The 24,540-nt window shown below is 52.8% G+C and overlaps 10 protein-coding genes across 10 annotated transcripts; 4 read left to right on the top strand and 6 right to left on the bottom strand.

Annotated features, from left to right (window-relative positions):
* The first annotated feature begins 28 nt into the window (after positions 1-28).
* Positions 29-2,228, top strand: HMPREF1120_07015 (uncharacterized protein). The gene has a single exon (XM_009161228.1). The coding sequence runs from the start codon at positions 635-637 to the stop codon at positions 1,520-1,522; it is 888 nt and encodes a 295-aa protein (XP_009159476.1). The 5' UTR covers positions 29-634; the 3' UTR covers positions 1,523-2,228.
* Positions 2,229-2,623: 395 nt separating this feature from the next.
* On the bottom strand, positions 2,624-4,013 carry HMPREF1120_07014 (aspartate aminotransferase; the record flags this gene model as incomplete). The annotated part of the gene is made up of 3 exons (XM_009161227.1): positions 2,624-3,562; positions 3,637-3,768; positions 3,831-4,013. The coding sequence occupies 3 exons, from the start codon at positions 4,011-4,013 to the stop codon at positions 2,624-2,626; spliced, it is 1,254 nt and encodes a 417-aa protein (XP_009159475.1).
* A 1,251-nt stretch (positions 4,014-5,264) lies between these two features.
* HMPREF1120_07013 (syntaxin 18) lies at positions 5,265-6,457 on the bottom strand (the record flags this gene model as incomplete). The annotated part of the gene is made up of 2 exons (XM_009161226.1): positions 5,265-6,272; positions 6,329-6,457. 2 exons carry the CDS (start codon positions 6,455-6,457, stop codon positions 5,265-5,267), a joined length of 1,137 nt encoding a protein of 378 aa, XP_009159474.1.
* Positions 6,458-6,918: 461 nt separating this feature from the next.
* HMPREF1120_07012 (uncharacterized protein) lies at positions 6,919-8,526 on the bottom strand (the record flags this gene model as incomplete). The annotated part of the gene is made up of 1 exon (XM_009161225.1): positions 6,919-8,526. The coding sequence occupies one exon, from the start codon at positions 8,524-8,526 to the stop codon at positions 6,919-6,921; it is 1,608 nt and encodes a 535-aa protein (XP_009159473.1).
* Positions 8,527-9,386: 860 nt separating this feature from the next.
* HMPREF1120_07011 (uncharacterized protein) lies at positions 9,387-10,856 on the bottom strand (the record flags this gene model as incomplete). The annotated part of the gene is made up of 2 exons (XM_009161224.1): positions 9,387-10,142; positions 10,194-10,856. The coding sequence occupies 2 exons, from the start codon at positions 10,854-10,856 to the stop codon at positions 9,387-9,389; spliced, it is 1,419 nt and encodes a 472-aa protein (XP_009159472.1).
* Positions 10,857-12,521: 1,665 nt separating this feature from the next.
* On the bottom strand, positions 12,522-13,443 carry HMPREF1120_07010 (uncharacterized protein; the record flags this gene model as incomplete). The annotated part of the gene is made up of 3 exons (XM_009161223.1): positions 12,522-12,563; positions 12,621-12,849; positions 12,899-13,443. 3 exons carry the CDS (start codon positions 13,441-13,443, stop codon positions 12,522-12,524), a joined length of 816 nt encoding a protein of 271 aa, XP_009159471.1.
* A 240-nt stretch (positions 13,444-13,683) lies between these two features.
* On the top strand, positions 13,684-18,557 carry HMPREF1120_07008 (uncharacterized protein). The gene is made up of 4 exons (XM_009161221.1): positions 13,684-14,381; positions 14,436-15,072; positions 15,130-16,525; positions 16,661-18,557. Exons 1-4 carry the CDS (start codon positions 14,345-14,347, stop codon positions 16,670-16,672), a joined length of 2,082 nt encoding a protein of 693 aa, XP_009159469.1. The 5' UTR covers positions 13,684-14,344; the 3' UTR covers positions 16,673-18,557.
* Positions 13,715-14,180, bottom strand: HMPREF1120_07009 (uncharacterized protein; the record flags this gene model as incomplete). Its single annotated transcript, XM_009161222.1, has 4 exons — positions 13,715-13,795; positions 13,917-13,981; positions 14,034-14,065; positions 14,122-14,180. The coding sequence occupies 4 exons, from the start codon at positions 14,178-14,180 to the stop codon at positions 13,715-13,717; spliced, it is 237 nt and encodes a 78-aa protein (XP_009159470.1).
* A 163-nt stretch (positions 18,558-18,720) lies between the features above and the next one.
* Positions 18,721-21,923, top strand: HMPREF1120_07007 (uncharacterized protein). The gene is made up of 3 exons (XM_009161220.1): positions 18,721-19,649; positions 19,702-19,998; positions 20,055-21,923. The coding sequence occupies exons 1-3, from the start codon at positions 19,622-19,624 to the stop codon at positions 21,569-21,571; spliced, it is 1,842 nt and encodes a 613-aa protein (XP_009159468.1). The 5' UTR covers positions 18,721-19,621; the 3' UTR covers positions 21,572-21,923.
* Positions 21,924-21,996: 73 nt separating this feature from the next.
* Positions 21,997-24,212, top strand: HMPREF1120_07006 (uncharacterized protein). Its single transcript, XM_009161219.1, has 2 exons — positions 21,997-22,453; positions 22,513-24,212. The coding sequence occupies exons 1-2, from the start codon at positions 22,091-22,093 to the stop codon at positions 23,857-23,859; spliced, it is 1,710 nt and encodes a 569-aa protein (XP_009159467.1). The 5' UTR covers positions 21,997-22,090; the 3' UTR covers positions 23,860-24,212.
* Positions 24,213-24,540: the final 328 nt, after the last annotated feature.

Here is a 24,540-nt window from a genome sequence, read left to right as displayed (position 1 = left end):
CGCTTCAAGTTCTTTGTTCCCTGCATATTGTGTTTCTACAACTTGAGCAGGTGGTTTCCGGCACACCAGGCCGCCATCCCCAGGTCTCGAGTCATCACAGTGTCGCAATGACGCAGAGACCGTGTTTCTCTTACTCTATGCTAACTCCTGTCCAGGCTTCGGACTCGGACATCAACGTGACATCGGCACCCGCCGAAGTCACAAGGCGCTGCTCGACACGGCATCTTCCACGCTTACTCGCGGGAAGCAAAAAAAGGATGAGACACGCCCGAACAAAGAGCACGCTGGACAACTCTTGTCCGCAGGGCCTTCCTCTGCTGACAGGCAGCTGCAAACCAGCCCGTGGGAATAATGTGGATCAGCCATCGTTCCATTCCGCTCTTGACCAGCCTTGTCATCCTGTCGTTCCCTTTGCTTTCCGCTCCGCTCGCGTTTCTGGTGCCACCCTCGTTCGTTCTGGGACTTCTGCCCGCATCCGTATACTCATCTCCTATCCACACGTAAAGAACATCATAACTGCTCATCTTACTACAGTATCAGCCCATCCTTGACTTTACGAGCAAACCTACTACAGTCTACACTGAAACGACACCCAACAACCTACATTGTCCGGCCGGTATTCGCACCAACAATAATGGCGCTATCATCGGACCCTCCTTCCTCTTCCATCGTAACCAACAACACCAACACCGACAACACCAAGAACACCAATATACCCTATACACGAATTTCTGCCGACTCCTTTGAGGACCTCAACCACTTCATCAACATCATCACTGACGCTTTTCATGCAACTGCTCTCACCAACGCTTTCATAACCGACAATGATGGGACGAATCCCCCCTCGCACAGCATCCCCCGAGAGCGGCGAGAGCGACATTTTGCCAAAGGCATCATCGAAAGCGCCACGTCGGGCGCCGAACTAGTCCAGGCAGGCAACTGGTCTGCCATAGCGTTATGGGAGGCTCCCAATTCCCAAGGCACGGCATTCATCGACTCAAAAGCTCAGCCGGGCGCGCTGCCCAGGGAATGGCGAGCTCGGGTCAAGGCCGCAAAGGCAAAGTATATGGCCGCGGAACCAGAACCCTCGACGTCCACGTCGACACCCGCCTCTTCTTCCACTACTGATTCCGAGGCGTCGGGCTCGTCCTCGTCTGACTCGTGCGCAAACGGCGACCACACCCAAGGTTCCTATGAACAACCTGAACAACAACACCGGATTAGACCCTATTATCATCTCTCCTTCTTGGCTCGCAACCCTTCGAGGCCCCGGGTCCCAGGAAGTCTCAATGCGGTCATCACTCCATTTCTGGAACGCGCTCGTGCCGAACACGTCCCGGCATGGCTCGAAGCCACGTCGCGGCAGGCTGTCAAGCTATATGAGCGTTACGGCTTCCGCGTGGTGGAGGAAATCGTTGTGGGGAAGGACAAGGTCGACGCTCATGGCTGGCCTACTCCTGACGGCTCTGGTGAAGGCGTGACTGCCTGGGCCATGATTTACGATCCGCATCTTCGGGAGTGACAGACCAGCGACCTTATTGTTTTAATGTTCTTTTTCTTCCCTCTACAAAGCCCGATTTGCGTAGTAGCCGTGGTGGGAGGCTATGATTATACGCCAATCGTCATCGGTCATGTGCCCACAGCCACCATTCTTCCGTGGACTTGCCAGACTATCAATCTGGATCTCCTCAATTACGCTCCCACGACCACCGATATTGCAGCTCTCAAGAACCACATCTGATCTCTGCAGTCGCCTTGGTCCGCCGTGACCTCGCCATTGTTACGACGAGGGCAGATGACATCGAACACTAATACCCAGCCAAGGCCCCCCTTAGGTCACGATCACCCAAGTGAAACACCTTGACGGGGCGTTCTGGTCGCGTCGGTCCTTGAAGGAACGATGATGGAGACTGTGTACACCTAAAAGGCCCTCAGTGCCGGTCACAGGATTGTAGATGATTTTCGTAGTAAGTAAGCCGTCAAAGGATGGATATACGACGAGAAATAAATAATTATTATTGTCACGATATGCTTGAAGGGCCTCTCGACTAGGAGAAGAGCTTCCTGTTCGATACTGGGTCAGACATGAGTAGGTGGTAGTGGTCTAAGGTGATTTCACGGATAGTTACCCCCAGTACTACTATCAGTAGCTGTAGTATCTACAGTACGGAATGCAGTGGGCAGGCAAGTAGAGTAGACATACATCATTCATCCATTCTACAACATCCGAGTCTAGCGTTTTTGATCCTCTTCCATGGTAGCTAACAAAGCAAGTAAGCAGTATGTGCATGCACGAGATGTTACATCGACCATTCACTGCACAATTTCCCATGCCCATCTAAAAGAAAGATGCACAATCAAGTGCCGTCAAGTTGTAGCCAAATGACGGACCACCTGTCTAGGTGCCTGTCAAGTGTTGTCTTGCAGCGCCTCCGGGGACGGGAATCACTCAAGCAAGCATATGAAAGCAGCACTTAGAGTAGCCCACCGACTTGACCACCTCTTGTGGCATCACATAGTGGTTGCACAATGAGACAAATTGCGCGATAAGCTCACTTTTGTTGCTCACGCTGCCCCGTCCGCTAGTATAGCCAACCCGGACAAGCTCTAAACAGCCCTCTGTTTATTTGACATTTCTGACGACATCGTCCAGCGCCTCAGCGACATACTTGACATTGCCAGTGTTCAGACCCGCCATACTGATCCGGCCATTCTTGGTCATGTAGACATGCCACTTTTCTCGGATGGCCAGGACTTGAGCCTCGGAGATGCCGGTGAAGGAAAACATGCCGATTTGGCTGGTGATGTGGTCCCAGGAACCCGGAGTTTGCAGTCTGTCCAACTCGGCCTTGAGGCTCTTGCGCATCTCGATGATCCGGCCAGACATTGTGCGTAGGTCTTCCTCCCATTCGGAGAACAACTGCCTGTCGTTGAGAACGATGCTGGCAATCCGAGCACCGTAGGCCGGAGGGTTGGAGATCTCAGATCGCTGCAGAACGGCCAGTTGGCTGGCTACTCTCTTTGTAACGTCTTGTGCCTTGGATCCCGGTGCTGCGACAAAATGGAATGCTCCAGCCCGCTCACCATAGAGCCCAAAGTTCTTCGCAAAGGACTGTGCGATGACCAGCTCGAAACCTTGCTCGACGAAGTATCGGATCGCCCAGTTGTCGGTGGCCAGGTTGCCCGAGGCGAAGCCTTGGTATGCGCAGTCGAAGAAGGGGAAATGGCCGCGTTCTCGAATCACCTCGGCGATCTGCTTCCACTGGTCTTGTGTGGGGTCGACGCCCGTGGGGTTATGTGCACATGCGTGAAGCAGGATGATGCTCTTCTCTGGCGCCGACTTCAACGTCGCTAACAGGCCTTCGTGATCCAGCATCTTTGTCTTTGCGGAGAAGTATGGATACGTCTTGATGTCAAGGCCAACATTCGTGAAGATCTGGTTGTGATTCGCCCAGGTTGGGTTGGACAGATAGATGGCTGGCGTGGGTTTGAGGAATTTTGACAGGAACAGACCTCCCAGGTGGACGGCACCAGTGCCAGAGATGGTTTGTAGTGAGGCTGCCTATACGCAGATGTCATAAATTAACACACGACACTTTTCAAAACCCTTTGTCTTCATCAGGAGTGACTACGTACCCGTCCTTCTTTGATCGCGGGGCTGTCTGAGCCAAGGATAAGTTTCTGAGCGGCTGATGTGAACTCTGGAAGACCAGCAATGGGGAGGTATTCGTGGTTCAGATTGGGGTCATCTCGGAGGATCTGGTCTGCCTGTTGGACAAATTTTATGTTAGAAATATTGTCGCATCATCGGCATTGTCTGTGATACGCACTTTCTTAACGACAGGTAACACCCAAGGCTTCGCATTGTTGTCTCTGTATGCACCAATTCCCAGATCGACTTTTTTCTCATATGTATCCTGTCGGTACGCGGCCATCAACCCGAATAGAGGGTCTTCTGGCGCTTGAGGCACAGCCTCAAAGAGCTCGACGGGGCCATTCGATATGGAACCCATTGTGTGTTGCTGGATCTGCGACAAACGAGCGTTGATGTCAGTCTGTGAAGACAAGGTAGCCGCGATTGAAGACGCGGATTTAAAGGGAGACTTGGACAATGAGGACATGTCCGAGTAAACAACTATATTAAGAATGATCGGCGGAACAGTCGGGTTCACCCAAAGTGTACAAGGACGGATGGATGCAGATGGGACGGACGTACACGTTAGGACGGGCGGATGGATGTAGTCTGATGATACCGCAGCTCAATCGATGTGATGCAGGTTCTAGAGCTCAAAAGAGAGTCGGGTAACAAGGCTCGCCACCACAGCACTGGCACCAAGATAATGATGATTCAAGCTCGGAGGTTCAGTTGTCGGATAGGTTGGTAGGAACAAGGGATCATGCGTTGTTGAGGGGTGGTTTTCGAGAGTAATTGGTATTCTGCGCGGGTGACTCTTTAACGAGGAAATATGCCCGCCATACAACGTAAATTTACCCCGAAAGCCCGAGGTTGGAGAATCAACAGCGAGCGAGCAGTGGATTGACTGGGGGCCCGGAGGGCACCGCATGAGGGGGAAAACGGCGTCGAGGCCAATCGCCGACATACAATTGCTCATTGCTCAGATCTATACTAGTAGAGTATCACAACATGTCTCGCTTGGCACATGACTTGGTGCATTGTATACGTTGGTTCGAATCGGCGTCTTGTCGTCGTTGACTTTCGACCAAGTTCAACCCCATCGAAGCCTCTCACTGGCACTGCAACCTCTTGTTGAATTCGAAGGAGGACAACGTATCTCTTTGCAGGGCTTCCCCGGATGCCGCAGCGCCTATTGGAGCGGCGTTCAGAAGGGCGCTAGGCTCCGCAGTCTGTGGAAGACGCCTAAACGTGACTCGGAATGGACCGGCTAAAGACCGCTTTCGGGCGCAAACCCGGGGTACAAGGCCTGGAGTTGCACGCCATGCAGTGTCCCCATACTACAACTGCCAGTGGTAGTCCAGTATTAGGTAGGATATGGTGCCGCCGGTTCAATGTACGCCGCCTCTGGCGGGATACACCTATGCTGTAACGCAATATGCCAGGCTAAACCGTGCAGGTGGCTACTTGATGACAGCAGGATTGGCTTCAAAACAACGTATTGCCGAAGCCGGCTATAGGTATTGCCTGGCTGGTCTGCCCGCCCTATAACAGTAAAGACAATACGTGCAGTATTGTAGGTACCTAGGTAGCACAGCCTTAGTTCAACAACCCATACCTGTCGGAGTCTTCAAAATACAAGATCCCAAGCCACCAAGAACGAGCAAAGCCCGACTGTGGCATAAAACACCAAGCGGGCAGTACTTCCTCTCTCGCTCGCGCGCTTGAGCTCTCTGTTTCCCTTGCGCACGTTCTCGTCCGTGTTAGCGGCATCTGTGACCAAGTTGCCAATCATTTCGCCCTGGACGCTGAGATGCCCGACCAACGTCTGCTGCAGACTGCTGATGTCCATCAGACTCTTTTCGACCTGGGTGACTTTGGCCAGCTGGTCGTTGAAATGCTCAAATATACTTCTGTTCTCTTCCTCAAACAGCTGTAACTGCTCCGCCGACAATTGCTGAGTGGGATCAAGACCCGTAGGGCCAGATTCGGTCCACGGTCTGTATTCATCGTGCCCTCGTAGGTCTCGATTCGGGAGTGCCTCCTTGAATCCACCATCTGCCGCCGCCGTGGGCTCGACATCCAGAGTGGCTCTCACGCCTTTGTTTCGGGGGTCGTAGAGGGCACTCAATTGCTTCTGTCGCTCTCGTTCCAGCCGTTTCTCAACCATTTCCTGTTGCACTGAGATGGCGTCGTTAAGCCTCTTGCCTAGATACCAGAGGACGCCATCTCGAAACATTTTCAGCATTCGCACTTGGCCCTCCTCCTCAATCTGTTGTGCTGACTTTCCGGCATCAGGCATATCCTGGTCGCCTGTTGCCCATCGCCAGAGCATCCCGTTTGGTCGTCCGTATTTTTTCTCCAGTATCTTGGTGGCCGTGTCATGTTGTAGATTGACGGCCGAGGAGAGATCCGTGATCTTGCCGTTGATCTCTCGAAGCACCGACGACGTCTCCCGGTCAATTGCCTCGCGCTGTGAATCGTTCAAGTACTCCGGCACATTCTGATTCTGAAGATCTAAGCCGGCGATGGTATGAGAAGCTTCCGTTCTTTTAGGATGGCGCGGTGCCGGCGCATTGGACAGGTACGGCGTCCGTATGGATCTTAGATAGCTCAGTAGAGACGAGATGGATCTATTCTACAATGTTGAGTTAGTTCCTGCTGACGAGTATCATGGGGTCTTGGCTAAAATACAATCTGGTTTGCTTCCTTCAGAAAGGCATCGAATTTCTGCGTGAGGTGGCCGTTGCGAACACCTCGGAGGGGCTTAGAGGAATGTTTCTCGACCAGAATGGAGGACAATGTCCCGGTCAAGTCAGTCATAGCCAGGGCTCTCCGAAGGGAGGACTGTGAGGGTCGACGATGAAGACTCTCTCCAAACTGCGCTGTATCCTTGTATCAAGGTCGGTACTACTTCAAATGTAAAATGAAGGTGGACGTGACGTGTCAGGGTCGCGGCCAGCATGAACCCGCGCAAAGGACATTTCTCCAAATTGCTTTGTCCGACATGACGACCACCGAGCCAGATTCCCGCATCAACTCAGGTACGATTGTATGCAGACACACCACCTGTTGAGTCTTAGAAAACCCATTGTAGTGTTCTTACAGATTCTTTGTCCGATATCATGTCTATTGATAAGGTGCATTGAAGCTTCATATCTACCTAGGAGCTGTATCTGTGCGCCGACCACCATTGCAGCCCTTTTCTTCTCTAAACAATGTCTTTGCCGAAGCACACCCAGTCCCATCATTAATTCATTCCTCGTATTAAAACATAGTAGTAGTCACGACTGTTTGGACAAGTCCATGGCATCACCATAACTCATATCTTCTTCCCACGTGGCAGCTCCGGAAATCTGTCTTCCCAGAAAGATACCCAGGCCGGTGACGACCACGGCAAGCATAAAGAAACCATCAAACCACTTCTGCACCCAGGCAGGTTCCAGCAGCCCGGCTCCCAAAGCGCTGTTGATCACACTGCCTACCTCTTTGGGCATCATGCCTCTAAGCATAATGGCAGAGCTGATGACATACATTCCACTGACTTGACTGATCAAGAGGGCAAAATTGGTCTTTGTCGCATGGAGCACAGTTGGCATGAATCGGGAAAAGAGATGGAAGGTCTGCGTGACAGCGGAGAAGGACGCCAAAAGCATTGCTCCGGAGAGTAAAAAGGAGATCTGCTGGGCCCACGATGCCTGGTCCAAAGAAGGGTAGACGTGCCGCGCGAAGATCGCAATTGTGGCGGTGACAGGGTCCGTATCAGAAGACGTTGCGGGCTTGCTTGATAGCATTCGACGCCCGATGTTGATGGTGGTCGTGCAAATTCGATAGATGCAGTAGCACGAAAAAACATAGGAGAACACTAGGGACATGCGACCCATGGGGGTAGTCGCTCGTAGTTGGTCTGCTCTCCGCTGCCGCAATATTGCGAGCGACGTTTCAAGTGAGGCGGACATGGTCTCAAGGCCCGAAATTTCCATCTCGAGGGTCTGCTTCTCCTGCGTTTCTGCGTTGCCGCGTATCGAGCCCACTGTCCGGCTCCAAAATCCTTGGTCCGATGTGTCGGCACTCTTCCTCTGTAAGGCCCTCAGTCGCTCCTTTTTCTCCGCTATCATATCCATGGTAGCATCCAGTCCAGCTTGTTTCCGGTTGATGTCACTCTCGGAAACCAACCTCGTCTTGGGTCCAAACGTCTGCCAGATTGCACTGACCGATGCAAAGCCGGAGAGCAGAGCCATCAAGGAGACGCCAGTGATACCCAACCTGTCCAAGCAGGCTTGAAACAGGCCATCTCGCCGGCTGATGCTCTCAGTAATGCCCGGAGAAACAGGTAGCAGGGCGCCGATTGCCCAGAATCCGGACAAAAAGACCCCATACCCAGCCAGTTCAAGCAGCCACGCCAGGCGGACACGACTTCTTCCCGGTCCACGGAACTTGTAGCCCGACTTTGACACAACGGAAGATATGCCTAGCAACGGAATGGCCACGACCAGCAACCCCAAGAGGCTCACAACTGTTGCCTGTAATGCGATGTTCCTGGCTGTAGGGTTGAAGGAATTCGATATCTCGCATAAAAGCAGTTCGGTCAGGACCGCAGAGAGTGCTATAGTGGAAGAGAAAGTGATTGCCGCGATGCGCCGAGCGAGTTGCTGCGTTGCGGCTTCGGGAGGAGATGTCGCCGGTCGCGGGAGGCCTTTGTCGCCATTTTGTGGCCTCGTAGAAGTGGGAGACAATAGAGGATAGACCTTTCTATAGGCGATGAAGGTCAAACAAGCGAATGTGGCGATGAAGGGGATCGTCGAGAGTGCTGCTTTAGGTCCGAAGGCAGTCGAGTGTCTGAGTGATGCCGGAGTACACTCATCGCAGTCCTCAGCGCGGGTAGGTAACATGTTGCGCAACGATGCCAGCAGAACGAGCGCACTGACTGTCGGGATGCATGTTCTTTTATCAGGCGCCAGAAAGGTGGTTGAGGATAACTTGAGATCTGGAAAGATAGATCGCCAGGGCGCAAAGCGCACGGGGCCGATCCTTGCGCAACTTGAAGGGGGCTTGCAAGCTGTCACAGTCTGGCGTGGCTTTTTCTGTTCGATGCTGCTACCCGCCCGACAACCAGTCCGTGCGTTTACATTATTGTAGTATTTGATGAGGCAGTACAACCCAAGTAGGTTATCTACAAATGTATCTGTCTTCGGGTACCTTGGATACTACGCAGTGTATAATGTGGCTAAACTCTGTGGACCATGAACTGCGAATACTGTAATCCTGACGACGCTCTCATTCTCTTTTTGAGGTTTACTGACGGCGAGTCAGTTGAACGCGTCACCCTTGTGCAGGCCGGGACCTCCTGAGCGCCAGTCCGTGTCTGTGGTGGGCGGGTCGGTCAGGTAGAGATGCTACAATGATTGTCAACTACTTAGGAAATGGTGAATTCGAGTGTGTGCTTCTATCAGCAGGATTTATTTGAATACTACCAAGCAAGTTTGCGGCGACTCTCGCCGAGTGTGGCAGCCTTGTAAGAAGGACTGTCTGATTCTCTTAATCGTACAACATGAATGATGTATTGGGCTGCATCGGTCGTCTCGAGATTGCTGTACACTCCTTGGTAACTTCGGTCATGCATAACCATTGTCGCATCGATTTTCGCTCTCGGCAGTCCTCTGCGTCCTCTGTGGAAAGCTCCGCTTCCAGCTAACTTCGTAAAGCACTCTTATTTCGAGAAAAGTGTCATGGGTGACATCCACAATTAGTGTTATCGTGAAGGTGATCGTCCATGGCTGGGAGATCTTCTCTGTGGTTTGTCCCGAAGGATCTCCTCGAGCCAAGGGGTTGTTTCTCTGACGGAAGGCCGTCGTTCGTCGACAATCTTGCGGACTCCCAGTGAGCCTTCCTCCGTATCGGATATGGCAGCGTCACTATCGCGGCTCTCATGGCGCTTTCCTGTCGCCTTCGCAGTTTTCTTAGGCGTGGCCAGATCCTCGTCGTCCCAATCCTCCTGAAGGGCTGCAATGCTGGGGAACTGCATGGCCAGATCAGCTCTGGGCGCGCTCTCAGTGCTGAAATACCCGATCGGCAAGGTGAATCCTCGCTCCGGGGACTCATCGTCTGAGGTGGCATCGCTTCTTGCCGAGGTCACACGCGCAAGTGGTCCGCCATAAGTTCCCTTCAGAATGCCACGTCTGGGTGGTCCGATGGCTCTGGCAACAGCATCGGCTTCTTTCTCGGTGGCTTCCATAGATATCGAGCTGTTGTCTCTCTTGTCGAAGAGGTGACTGCCGCCAGCAGTTTGAGCCTTCTCCAGCATACTGCTGTACAGACTCCGACCAGTCTCTAATTGGCGCTTCATTTTCTTTTTCAATCTTTTGGACGTTGGGCGAACGACGATTACTGGCACAGGTGAGTGTTGCAGGCAATACTTCGACACTGAGCCCGGAAGCAAGCCTTGCATACCCCCCAAATTTCTTCCCCGTGTTCCGACAACTAACGCCGCCGGCTCATAAAGTCCTATCTAATGCAATGTCAGTATAGATCCACCGCAATGACAGTATGCTCCGCCTACCATGCGCTGAAATATCTCCTGCACCTTGCCAACAGCTAATTCCATAATAATGCTGATGGCTTTCTCTTCTGCGCTGTTTTTCTTTATGACACTGTCGAGTAATTTCTGCGCCTCATCGCGGTACTTGCTGCGTTCGTACGGTGTCTCGTGGGCCGTTTTTGTATCCTTCTCCACCACTCGTAGACATACGATCTCATCGCCGTCGTCGATGAGCTCGTCCAACATCCATTCCAATGCATATTCGGAATAGTCTTTGGCGTCCGTGCCGCAGAGAAATGTTCGGCTTCGTGAGGTAGAGGCGTAGTCGCGATGCTTGTAGTTCAGGGTGAAGGCTTCGGTGGATGCGTCTCTGTTGTCGAGTGTGTCAAATGAGACGCCGCGCTGATAATTGAACGGCGGAGGAGGCGACGACATTCTCCGCTGGGAAAGGGAGGTTCGCGAGCCTTGTGTAAGGCTCTCTCGTCTTATGGTGTCCTCGGCGTCAGCAGTGTGAAACTGGATTGACGACTTCCGGCGTTCGGTAGCCGGCCGTTCTACAGTTGTTCGTCGTGGCGGAGCCTTGGCCGCGTCTTTCCACACCTGCCCAAACGCGAGTTCTTGCTCTTCTTGACCCGTGGGACCATCGACCGCATTGGGAGGTTCGTGCGTTGGAGCAGCGGCCATTATGTGAACGCGTGGGGTAATCAGCCGAGCTGTTTGCTCTTCTCAGCCGCTCTGCGAGTGGCAACTGTGGGCCGAAGGTCAATATTAATCGGGGCGAGATCGCGAGGAACGATGGCGAGAAGAGTCGACGCCGCAAAGACCAATGTCACCTGCTCCAGCAAGCAGTCTACGCCTGGTTGTTTCTCGCCGTTCTATTTCTGTTCCCAGATCCTCCCTCACGTGGAGTCAGAGGGTGGAAACGGAATTAGAATGGTCTGAATTTCTCAGCCAGCGTGGAGCTGCATAAGATCGGAGGTCGAGGAGGAGCGGAAAGACTTCATGGCCAGTGTCAATGACTCCCGTCAACGCATGAGACCGACTTGGACGCTGGCACTGGGATCGGACTCTTGGAAATGCTTGGCCTCTAATGATACTGGCACCGCGGCGCTGCCAGTGCGTTGGGAAACTGACACGGGTCGAAATCTAGGCAGATGTATGCGGGGCTGTGCTGCTCAAAGCTCTGAGCTGAAAGAGGTCGAACGCAGGACTTGGGACGGTAGCTTAATAGTGTGTCGGATATAGTTGCAGTCGTGATGTTCACCGACATTCAAGCTGGTTTGTTTACATGTACGCACCTCAGTCGAGTAGATAAGGCAATAAATTTTTCCTTCCCTGTACAACAACGTGCACATGCATTTCGTGCATGTGCATGTGGAATGTGGCCTACCACGGGTTGTCCTCCATTTCACATGCTGGGAAGGGGCAGTGTGCTTGAGTCACAGCTGCAGCAGTCAACTCTCCTAGTAGGTAAAAACAGAAGGTGCCATGCACGCTGTGTCAAAATCCAGCCATCTACCAGGAGAGCAACCAAGTAGTACAATTAGTTTGCTGTATCTAACTGGATAACAAGGTATTACATGGAAATGCATCGCAGCCTTTCTTCTCAGCCTTGTCCGCAAAACGCTCTGCTCGACACCTGGGAACGAACAAAGCAGACTGCCACTCTGAAGAAGTTCCGAATGCCCGATGGCCGTCCGGTCCTCGACAGAATGTTGCAGACAAAGCCTGCGTTCAAGCCCTGGCACTGGGCCAGGATGATAAAAGGGGAGTGTTCCAGTTAAGCATATAATTTCTTTCGCCTCCGCCCGTTTGAGGTGTTTGAGAGGTTTAAGATGAGATTTGGGTCCAGGTCTTGAGACCTGGTAGACCCGATGTCGTTCACACCGCTGCAGATTTACTGCCCTGATTCTGCTTGGAACATAACCTAGTACACCACAAGCGACAAAGAGATGGGAGGGCCTCCATCATCCGGTACAACAACGGAGCTAGCTGTACATCACATGCTGCAAGTTTCGAGCATGTCTTCCACTTAAAACGCGCTGGGGCATTTTGGTTCGTGCATGATTTCGGGTGCTGCACCGCACCAGCGTGAGCCAATGCCTTGGTACTCCAGTCACAAACCACATCGCAATTAAGCAACGGACTTCTGGAGATATTGGACTCAGCCAGAAGCCGAAGACGCGCGAGATGGATCGGATGAAAAATCCGGATTTCGACGTCCACGGATACTGACAGATGGCATTGAAGCGTGCTGTAACAATATCACAGCAGTTGCTTGATATTCCAGCATGAGTACGACTCGTGGGTGGCATACATTCTGAGAAAGTTCAGCTCAGGTCGAGGGAATCATCTCTTGAGTTCAGCGTATGGATATGTCACAGGATCGCCCTATAGAGCGTAATTGTTAGCAGGCAAGAGCTGTGATCGTCAGCATTCTGGACATACCTTGCGGAGCCATATTTTGGTTCGCTTCTTTGTGCCCTGGTGCTCAACAAATACCTCGCGCGCATGTTGTGCTTTGAATTTTCTGATGAAGCGAGGATCCCAAAGTTCGCTGGCAACGCCGAGATCTTTACAACATCGCATCATTGCATTCGATTTGCAGCCTTCAGAGGCCATCGGTATATTGTCTTTGTTGAAATACTGTTGCTCACCCCGCGCAATTGACACCAGCCTGTCACATATTAGCCGTGGCTTCCCGGAAGACATTCTGGTCTGCTCACCTTCCGTGGGCCAATAATGCATATTCTCTAGTCACAGACTTATCCGTAACAATTGTTTCCCCCCTCGGGGCGAGACCCCAGCCTCCGGGACCGAATGCCCTATTCAAAATCCGTCTGTATTTGATCTCAGGCAGGTATACTATGCCATCAGGCTTGATTTCGATATCTTCAGGGTCGATTGGTGCTTGCAGGATATCGGCAGCTTCCTTCGAGAAGGGTTCGGCGGAGAGCCCGTGAAAGGATCGCGTCCAGTCAACTCGGGATGGATCATCTGCTTGGGTATCAAGCGGCTGGTCGTCGAAGCCAGTCGAGGGCTGTATATTCGACCCGTTTGGTGCTGAATCTTTCGAGGGGGCTGCGGTCTTCGGCGTGCTGACTGCAGCTTCAGCTCTTCGAACTGTGAAAGTAGAGAAGGTCGAGCGAAGAGCTTGTTTCGCCACGATTTCAGGCCGGGTGGGCGTTCGTAAGCATCGAGAAGGCAACAGAGCAGAGGTTTTGAGGGACGGCTGCCAGGAGTTCAGGAGTAGTCGCGCAGTTCGTGCCATGTTTATCGAGATGACCGAATATTGCTTGAAAAGAACAAGGTGGAGAAGAGAGTATTATTGAGGTGTTACAAACCAGAGCAGCAATCTATAATACAGAAAAATGGAACGTGAAGCACAAAGGCAGTCGAAGAATCGAAGGTGGTGAAGCGAGAGATTGCAGGGTGAGGTTTCTCAGATCTGGCAATTCGCCGCAGACTTGAAGGCTGCACTCCAGGGTTCAAGTTGTACACCAATCAGTCCCACGAGCGTCGACACTTCTTGGATAGCATGTCTATTTCTCAACTGGTGCATCTTTGGTCTGGGTGCGTTCCTCGTTTCCTTTACGCTTCCAGCACTGTCTGAAGGCCTCCATCTGTTCGTCTTAGTTAGCTGGCGATGAAGGAGCCAAAGAATCAAGGCCGGAGAATATAAGACTGGTGCCAACCAAGACCAGATTACCAGTGATCTTGACTGACGTTGGGTTCAGCACTCACTTCATTCTTACACGCTCGCCAATCTTTTTTATCATAGTAGCAATCGTTCATTCGAAGTTGTTCCTCTGTACATGCATGTCAGAATTGCCTCCGTTAGGTGTATACGGACCCAATCACCAGCACAGCCTGTACTGAATATCCGCTGGTCCCTAGTCGTGTGGTCAATACCGCTTCTTGAATGAAACCCAAGTGGGTGAAAAGCTACCATTCATCGAGTTCATCCTCGCCGACGTCGGCCTCAGCTGTACTCTCCTGCTTCGACATTGTTGTGTTGGTGTTGGACAGTGACACGGCTTGCTGGATTGGAGGCGAGAAAAAGTACCTATTTGGCTCTCCAAACATTGATGGTCGTCTGACATACTCGGCTTCTTGACCTCATTACCAAAACAGCTACCGAGCAAGGAAACACGCCACCAACTGCCACCGCCATGGCTTCTAAACGGATGAATGTCCTTGTTTACTCTGGTGCGCTGACTCAGGAAGCATGGCGGGCGAACCAAAATCTAATTCTATCTTCAGGAAACGGCAGCACGGTTGAATCCGTTCGCCATGCTCTGTACACGCTTCGGAAGCTGCTTTCACCCAACTATGCCGTGATCCCCGTCACTGGTGACATGCTCATCAAAGAACCATGGACGGCAAGTTGTGCTGCGCTGGTCTTTCCCGGCGGTGCCGATCAGGGATATTGCAACACTCTGAATGGAGAGGGAAATCGACGCATTCGCCAGTTCGTCGAACGCGGCGGCGTCTACATTGGCTTCTGTGCCGGTGGTTATTACGGAAGCCAAAGATGCGAGTTCGAAGTTGGAGACAAACTGCTCGAAGTCGTGGGTGACAGAGAGCTGGCATTCTACCCCGGTATAGCGCGCGGATGTGCATTCCCGGGCTTCGTTTACCACAGCGAAAAGGGAGCTCGTGCCGTGGAACTACAGGTCGATAAGGTGGTATTATCAGCAGGCAACGTCCCCAACGTGTTCAAGTCCTACTACAACGGGGGTTGTGTCTTTGTGGATGCTCCGCGATACCAGTCGAAGGGCGTTGAGGTTCTGGCAAGTTATACGGAGCCTCTCAGTGTGGATCCCGGAGAAGGTGCAGCAGCCGTTGTGTATTGCAAGGTTGGTGAGGGAGCAGCATTGTTGACCGGCCCACACCCAGAGTTTGTCTTCCTTGGAACACCCAAACCAGCCGACAACTGGTCACTGACGAAGCCTAGATTTGCTTCTGCCTTGCTCGAGCCCAAACCGGATGACGATGCCCCTGGCTTTTCGGACGTTATCAAAGCACTGGCCGAGGATGAAGGCCAACGAATCAATTTCGTCAAAGCATGCTTGACCAAAGTCGGACTCACGGTGGGCGAGGAGCAAAAAGTACCCTCCCTTTCCTATATGCACCTATCTGCGTTGCAGCCCAAAGATACGGCGGCTATTGTGTCATCGTTGGGCCATCTCATCGAAAAGGATGAGCGGGGCGACGAGTTCATCAAGGATGACAATGACACTTTCCAGCTTGTCAAGCCGTCCGCTTGGAAGATGGGTGACCTGGCACAAGCTCTTCCCTCTCAGACCGCAGAGACAAAGGAATCTGCTGACCAGGACAACGGCAACGGCAGCTCCAGTTCAGACCTGATCATCGACTATAACAAGGTTGTCAAACAGATCATCGTTCATGACGATGGATACCCTTCCTCTCAGCTAACGCCCTACTTCAACCACGAGGACTTTTACGCCAACCTGGAGACCTATCAGACACAGATGCGTGGCACCGCCAGCAGCTTCGGCACCCATTTGCTCTATGGAGAAGTGGTAACTTCAACCAACACTTTGCTGGAGAAGAACACGAAGATATTACGCAATCTACCGCAAGGATTCACCGCTACGGCGACGGTTCAGGTAGCAGGCCGAGGGCGAGGATCGAATGTCTGGGTTTCGCCGGCCGGGAGCCTCATGTTCAGCACTGTTATCCGACATCCCATGGCTCAGATGCAGTCTGCACCCGTCGTCTTCGTGCAGTATTTGGCCGCAATGGCTATTGTCCAGGGTATCAAGTCTTACGATGGCACTCGCTACCAAGCGATGCCGATCAAGCTGAAATGGCCCAATGACATTTTTGCTTTGGATCCTACCAAGGCCAAGGAGAATGGCGGCGACCGAAACGAAAATTACACAAAGATTGGAGGGATCCTGGTTAACAGCCACTACAACACAAAGGAATATATTGCTGTGTGTGGTGTCGGACTCAACACTTCCAATACGGCACCCACCACCTCGCTCAACCAGCTCACGCAGTTGTTGCCCAAAGATGTATCTCCACTCACTCTGGAGAAGCTATTGGCCCGCATTCTGACGGTATTTGACGATCTGTACGCCCGGTTCTTGAGGACAGGTTTTGACGACGCCATGGAAAAAATGTACTACGAGCATTGGCTCCACATGGACCAGATTGTAACCTTGGAAGCTGAAGGTGGCCAACGAGCACGCATCAAGGGGATCACCAGGGACTATGGGCTGTTGATTGCAGAAGAGCTCGGATGGGAAGACCGCGAGACAGGGCGCAGATGGACCCTGCAGAGTGACTCTAACAGTTTTGACTTCTTCAAGGGTCTGGTAAAGGTAAGAAGCACACATTGTCCGCCCCAAAAATCCCCAGACCCTGATAGACAGATTGACCCTGAATTACTGCATCGGGTTTGGCAAGTCGTACGTCTGCCGAGCTGTCAACAAGCTGACTTTTGGAACCTGTCACAGAGAAAAATATAGAAGCATTACGGCCATCACCGCCCCGGGAGCATCTGAACCACCGGGTTACCCACTTTGGCCTGCGCGCGGCGTGAAGCTCCTGCAAGACGCTTGATCTAAGACCTGGTCGGCCACTTGTTCTTGGGTCTCCTCAGCCAGAAAGCCGCAGGTGCAACTCAGGTGCTTCAAGAGCGTGCCAAGAGTGCAAGTAAGCGTCAAGGACAAGAAGCTCGCTTGAGCGCAACAAGTGAATGGAATTTCCCAGCTTTGGTCGACATCACACCTTATGTTCGCCTGCCACTGTGCACAAGTCGAGTCACACAGCATAACTCCTTTCTCGGACTTGCTCAAGGCATAGCACATGCAACAGCTATCATGTGTCTCGGCAACCAGCGGTCCTTGAACGAGGTCTGGCTTGCCCCTTGCCAAGCCCACAGAACGGGAAGCAAATGCTTGACGGGACAGAAGGCGAGCAAGTCATCAAGACTGTTGGGAAAGCAGCCTCCAAGCAGAGTGTTCAAGTGGGAACAGAGGCCGTCCGCAAGCAAACATGGTGCCCACAGATCAGAAGGGCGACTAAAGACACTCTCACCTGGAGAGTCAACGCAAGCCATTGCAAGGAATGCCTCGTGGGCGGCCGCCTCCCGACCTTTTAGCTTGGCTTTGCTGCATATCATCGGCGATCGCAGGTAACAGCCCCTATTCAGGTCAACAGTGTCTCGGAGCTCTCCAGTCACTCGTGGTCATATCTAGCGACGAGGGGCATTTTCGGTGTGATGGGGTATTTGGAAGCTGCGTGACATACACAGTCCGAATAAGCCCACCACACGATATGTAGGAGAAGATCAACGCGGTCACTTCGCACAGTGGTTGTCTATACCTATAGCCCCGCTGCAGACGGGAGCTCAATGGCCTGTCAGATGGGCCACTTTATCACCGCCTTTTGCTTTTCCATGGCGCTGTCGACATGTCCTGCTAGATGTGGAGGGAATTATAGGCAGTCTCCACTCGCAGCAACCGTTCATACCACTACCCTCAGACTGCTGCTCGATACGTGACAGGCTTTTGAGAGCCCCAAACAGAGTCGGACAACAGGCGCAGTCATCTTGAGCGATATCTCCGTATAGCGCGACGCTATCGTTTGTTGCCGCATCCCTTCGTTTCGGAGGTTGATCATCCGCTCGCTTCGTACTGTAGCCTTGATGCATAGCTGGTGCTAGATACGAGGCACGAAGTATTAGTAACGAAATGGGAATGTCAGGGCTGGAAGTGGCGTTCGGATAGCTGGTTCCGCTAGGCAGTGCCGTTGAAGGGAACTTGCGTCGATTGGCATTCCGACAGCTCGCCATGCAGCTCAAGCCTACACCTGCTCCTTGAGTACTGGATTTACCTGCTCCCTGAGCGGGCTTGTGGACGTTCCCAACCCCTGGCCGGCATACACGGAGGAGGCCTGGCGTGCCTGTGCTATGTGACGAGTCACGTTCCACCTTGGATTTGAAGGGAGCATGATCGTGGAGTCTGCCGAGTGACCATGGACAGGGCAATAGCTGTAAGGTTCGGTGGAGGCGCAATTGTCCCAGCTGACCCTGCTTCGAATTGAGGGTGAAAGTTGTCAGGCTGAAGCGATGGGCGCCTTTACAAGGAAGACACTCGACGAGTGAAACTGCAATACTGCGTTGTACACAGCAGGCAGCAAAGGGACGCTGAGGTGTGCTTTACTGGCAACCATGGGATGTTGGACAGAGATTTTATGGTCAGAGACGTTACTACTACTATAGCACCTGCTAGTAGTAGGTAGGTGGTAGAACCGCGCAGAGTAGCGGTGATTTGCAAGCGCGCGCTACAATAAAATGTACAGTCGTACCTGCCAGCCTGAGTGGTAAGCACCGACGCGTGTAAGCACGTGTGAAAGACCCCTCCACCTCCGGCTGCGGTGACTGACGTAAATGCTGCGCTGCAGGAAATCAGAAAAACCGTTGGAGCATTGGCGGCCGCTGACGTTCCACTGATACTTCACCGCCACTGACATATGTAGCATTCATCGCGGTTGGTGCTAACCACCATCACCTGTCCCAAAGTTAAGTCATCCCTTCGCCTGGCTTCCCGGGTCTGATGCCGCTGGAATTGACACCCCGTTTATCCACCGTCTGCGTCTTCCCTGCCACTGCGGCCCTGCCTGTCCGACCGGCCAACCGGAGACCTCACCCTGGCGGGCCTCGAGTCGATACCGGCAGTGGATTGAACGGGAGAATGCAATAACAAATGCCAATAATGGTAGAGCCGAACTTCAACCCGGCTTGGTAGTGGCGACAGCAATTCCCATGAGAAACCAGCCTGCCAAAAGTTGCTTAGTGCTGGTTGGACCTGCTGTCGTCGACTGCTACGTATTTTCCTCCACTGTGCAAACTACATCCTCGATAGATGTCGGAGGTTATATTGCCTGTCGTCGGCTGTCAGTCAAGACGCCTTTTAAACATCTGTAGTAGTACGGAAACCAGCGGCGTTCGTCTGACGTTTCAGAGCTTTTCCGTTGACTCTAGTGGTTCTTTCTACGCCCACCTCCAGCCTTGTACACCAGCTTCAATGCACAGTTTCTTCTTCCAGCCAAGGGCCGGTTAGCTCCTGGAATCCAGTGTACAACACATATTCTCGCAGCGCCCACGCACGATCCTGGTCCCTGTCGCGTGCGCCTGAGCGCTTACTTGCTGGGCCCTGATCCCAATTCTTTCGACCTCAGCTAGCACCTGTGCTATCATCCGCCACCGCTCCTCCGGTCCTTGTCGCTGAACGTGATTCGTTGCCAGGACACTATTCCCTTGTGAGGGAGTGCCTCCGTGGAAGTGGCCAAGGCAAGGGAACTACTAAAGGGCTTGAATTCCCCATGTTTTGAAAGAAGACCAGCGTCTTTTAGGGCTGCTCAGCGCGGAAAGGCTTGTTGTCTTCTGCTTTTACCTGTTCTTTGCTATCGCCATGGAGACGGTTTTCATCACTATTCATGGTAGGTGTCCTTCCAGAGGGCGTTGGAATGGTGTTGCTAACTACAATGTTAGATTTGTCTTTGGATGCGCGTATCAGGTACTGTTCGGATTCAATTGAGGACATTCTGGGCTATCTCCCGCATGAAGTCACAGGCAAATCATGCTGGGAGTATTTTCACCCAGATGAGATCCCCTTTGGGCGGTCCATTCATGGCCGCGGGGTCAGTCTTGACAAGGCGGCTGTTATGAACTACTGCCGAATCAAGCACAAGGACGGCTCCTGGGTGGCTTGTGAATGTGTCTTTACAGTTGTCTACGATGTTTTGGTGGCTAGTACTGCTGTTTATCGCCAAGGACCCAAGGCAAGACGTGCGTTGAATCTCTTCGTTCTGCCTTTTTTCGATCGGAGCTGACACTGCCACCAGAGAGGGCTCTTGATGGAGCTGGTATCCGTCGGATCTTCTCTTCGTCTCCCCGGGACCCGAGGTACCACATGTTGTCCTTCCTGTCCAACAAGTTCTATCAAGAACCGCCTGCCCACATTCCGGAGCCAAGGGCTGCACTGTTCCTCAACCGCTTCACGCGTACTTGCACTGTCATGTACGCCACCGACGGGTTGACCTCCATTCTTGGCATTCAGCCATCTGAACTCATTGGCAAGAGCTTCTACTATTGCATTGAAGAAAACTGCCTTCAGGATGCCATCAAATGCCTCGAGAGCGCAAAGGCTAACGACTCCATTGCTTACCTGAGGTTTCGATACCGCAACCCAATGCAGGATATGGACCGGGCCCATGCTGAATCAGTGCGTGCTCTGGAAGACAGTGATGAAGATGAGGATGGCGGCGTGCCCTTGACAACCGGTGCGTCCGTCTCTAGCGTGTCAATGTCGGATGCTTCCACACCACATGCGGCAGGTGACACTGCTCCTGGAACCAACGCTCATGGGACCACGCCTTTCCATGAGGAAGCTACATTGCCCGGCCAAGGCACAAGACGAACGCCTCCTGCACATCAAGCTCTTCCACAAGATCCTCAGCCTACAGAATCTGGAGCCGCTCAGGCATCCAGCAACGCCGTCAGCGAAAGTGCCTCTTCTGGCACTGGAACCGACCCCGAGGCTAGCGCCCATGATGGTGTCGAGGGTGTTTTTGACCGTTCAGGTTCGGGAACTTCCACCTCGTCTCGCACACTGAACGAAGACATTCAGCCAGAACCGCTAGAGCTGGAAGCCGTCGTGTCTTGCTCATCGGACGGCCTGGTTGTCGTGCTCCGCCGCGCGGGACCACTTGTGCCTCCTACTCTGGGTGCGACCGAGGCGCCCTATTATTCCAATGGGCTCTTCGCCTCGCCTTGGGCTCCAGAACCAGTCCTACCTGCCAACGAGCCTCTCGGTGCCGTTGCTGCTCCTGCACAGCTGCCCACTGTGACGGACAACGCGCAATCTGGGTTCATGGCGGCGATTCGAGATGTTGCCGTCTTCGCCTGGTCGCTGACTGGAATCAATGGCTCACTTGCCCAGTATGCTCGGGGCCATGCCGCTGGCGAGGCGGTGCCACCAGAACTACCTGTCTGGGACCCGAATGCGAAGACAGATCCAGAGTCTGACAACGCGATCAATGGCTTTCTATGCAGTGCCCACCGTCCTTTCGACTCTGTGGCCAAATCAAGCCCGAAGAAACACGACGAGTTGAGCAGCAGTGACGACGAAGTCGTCTGGAAGCGAGTTCCAACGATGCCACCATGGCGGCGCCCCAAAAGACGAGGCGATGATGCGTTCGGTACCGACGGGTTCGACGGCGTCGATGGGGAGAACAGAGATGGCGGGCGGAAGAGAACAACCAAGTCGCAGAGTGGCTCCGGGTCGAGGGGAGGAGAATCTGGCTCAGGTCCCGGTTCAAGCTCTGACTCCAAGGCCGGGTCTGCAGTGGACTCAGCCTGATTCGTTCGCACGATTATGACCTTTATGATTACATGCCTTTACAAATGTGTGGGGAGGAGAAAAGCACCTCGTCAGATTGTTTCTCGGCGTGGTGAGCGGCTACTGCGGTTCTTGTTTGATTGGATACTCTCCTTTACTCTCCTTGTTTTCTGGGAACACTTCCACGAGAACCAGAGGTTCACAGGACTCAACCCTCCTTAATCATTGTGGAGGCTGGAAAGTGATGAGCCGAATAGTCTCTATACACACCTTTGATCAATATTTCGTATGTAACTAATGACTTCGATATCTTTTGGTGATCAGCAGTAATTAAAATGTACCTCTTCATCGGACGCAAATACTCCGAACCGAGAACCACTGCACGTGCCTTCGCGTTCCGACGCGTTCCAAGTTCAGCCTGATGCAATCATTTCGCCCCTAAATTCGCGACTGCGGCCGGCTTCCTGATTTCCCCAGGTCATATTGAAGGCTGCGCAGTTCAAGTTCGTTGATTGATTTGGAAGGAATCTAGCAGCACGAATGCCTCTACAGGCAAATATGAAACAGTTCATACAGAACCGGGAAGGCAGCAATGCTCAAGCCAGCCTAGCGAAGCGTTCTTTGACACCACAACCCAAAGGCCACGGCGAACGAGGTGGACTCGGAGAGTCTCGAGACGAAGCGGGACGCAAACCAAGAGCGACGAGCCGTGATGGCAAAGGCCTCAGCAAAGCGAAGCGTCAGGAGGCGGCCATGAAGTTGAAGCTCCCAATACCGAATACCATCAACAAGCGGCAATCAGATCATCCATATGTCTCTGAGCAGGATGTGGCCGAGGTTGCATCCGCCATTGCGCAGAATCGATCTTCCCGCACGGTGCCTAATATGCAGGCAGCTCGCCAGGTGAGAGCCGGCCATATGAATTGAAATGATTCTGTTTCTTGCAGCTCACTTCTGAAAAGCCTGGTGTTGTATCGGCCTTTGATGACACGCAAAGCATCCATTTTGACGACTCGACAAGCATAGCAGAAGACCACCAAGATGCGTCAATGATCCCGCATTTCCATGCCCGCAATTCACCCGCTCCTCTCAGGTCCAGCACTATGCAGCAGCCGCCGCCTCGACGCCACGAAGAACATCCACCTCCTGGGCCTGTCATTCTTGACGAACGCGAGGCCTTCCCCGGCGACTGGCGGGCGGAGGCAGATGCTGAACGACAGAGACATGGAGAGCCCCCTCAATATAACACACGATATCACAATGACACAGGCCATATTGTTGAAGAGTACATGTACCAAGAAGAAGACGAGGGCTACGACCCAGATGGTGACTACGCTGAACCTTCTTGGGAAAACACACCGTCCCGGACCCGAATTGTGCCTGCCGAGTCCAGGACTATCGTGAGCAACTTGAAGAAGAGCAACAATGTCAAGAGTGCTGCTGTCCGGCACGCCCTTCAGGAAGAACCACTCAGCCCTCCTCTGCCCGTCAAGCGGAACCCTTTGACTGAAATCACCAGCCATAACGACAGTGTCGAGCCTCATCCACTCCATCACAACAATGTCAACCGGTTCAAGATCGGAGGCAAGATCCCTTCTTCTGAGGAAACCGGTGGTGCTGGTGGACACATGGGCAATCTGCCCAAAGAACCTCTTGCTCCTACCACTACATCATCCCTCCCTGTAGCCAGCACATCCAACATACCCCAGCCGGCATTTTCTTCCAAAGTGTCATCATACCACGAATCATCATCATCTGAAGAAGACCAAGCGGCGGAGGAGCCGCCAGAGCCCAGTGTCAACACAGACAACGTCGCGCCATTGTCATCCAATGCCGCCGCAGCGCTCAAACGACCTTATCCATACCAAGAGCACGAACTGGACTTCAGCCCTGAGATTCTTAGTCAAAAAACCATCGCCGAACTCGACGCCATCCCCTTCACGACAGACCCATCAGCGCCTCCGCCCGAATCTGCTCTCGACGCAAACGGCAACCCGATGACTCTCTCGGCCAAACTGACGAACTTAAACAAGATGCGACCCGAGGCCCAGCGGCAACTGTTTAGATCTCAAACGGACGATGAGCGCGAACAGACAGCCGCCTGGTTTCTCGACAAGTTCCAACAGGACATGCAGAAATTGATGGCTGTGAGGCTAGAGCGCAGAAAAATAGCCCTCCGCTTCGAACTCGAGGTCAAGAAGCGTGAAAGGAGAGTTCAGGTCAAGAAGAACGATGTTGATCGTGACTTGGAGGGACTCAGAAAGGGTGGTGTCGAGTTGATTAGTGGCAGGCATACACCTGCTAAATGAAGGTCTTCAGTTGCGACAGGACTACATTACCGTCGAGCGGAGACCATTTGGGAGGTGCCGTCCAAGACCAAACGTGTCATGATGCTACGAAAAGAAAAAGTTTGCCTGTTTATTATTCAAAGATACCCCGATATAGTAATTATTACTTTGTACTTTGCCATTGAGGAAGTTTTAGTTGACCCGAGAAAGGGCGAAGGCTATCCAGCGGATCTTTTAGAAGACACTCAGAATCAAGTGTCGTCTACTAGTCGTGACGGATGCGCCGCAAGGCTCCCAGGAAAAGGCGAAAAAGGAGGCTGTAAAGAGCACAAAATCGAAATTCTGTTATTGCGCTCTATTAGGCGCATTGCGACTCTATCCATCCTGCTGTACTTGTAACATTATTTTAGTTCTCTTGTGACGTATGGCCAGCCGGATGAGGCGACACAAGGATGGTCGCAAGGAGAGTCTGTTCCTATGGATCTAGGTTCGCACCGGATAGGGCTCTGTAAAATGTTCTGCCACTGCCCAGAATGTCTGTCTCGGTCACATTAGACGTGCTCTCTCTGCCCATTGGTGGGACTTGGCTTTGCTGAGGCTTCTTCTGCATGTTCCGCACCGTACCGGCGAGCACCAGTTGAACCCGGTTGCAAGTGCTTCGGTGCCTGCAGGTATGGGGCATGCATATACTAGGGCGCTCGG

Source organism: Exophiala dermatitidis, assembly GCF_000230625.1.
Source record: "Exophiala dermatitidis NIH/UT8656 unplaced genomic scaffold supercont1.6, whole genome shotgun sequence".
NCBI classification, from domain to species: domain Eukaryota; kingdom Fungi; phylum Ascomycota; class Eurotiomycetes; order Chaetothyriales; family Herpotrichiellaceae; genus Exophiala; species Exophiala dermatitidis.
The sequence above is the reverse complement of the archived record's forward strand: the minus strand, read 5'-3'. Positions and strand labels throughout refer to the sequence as shown.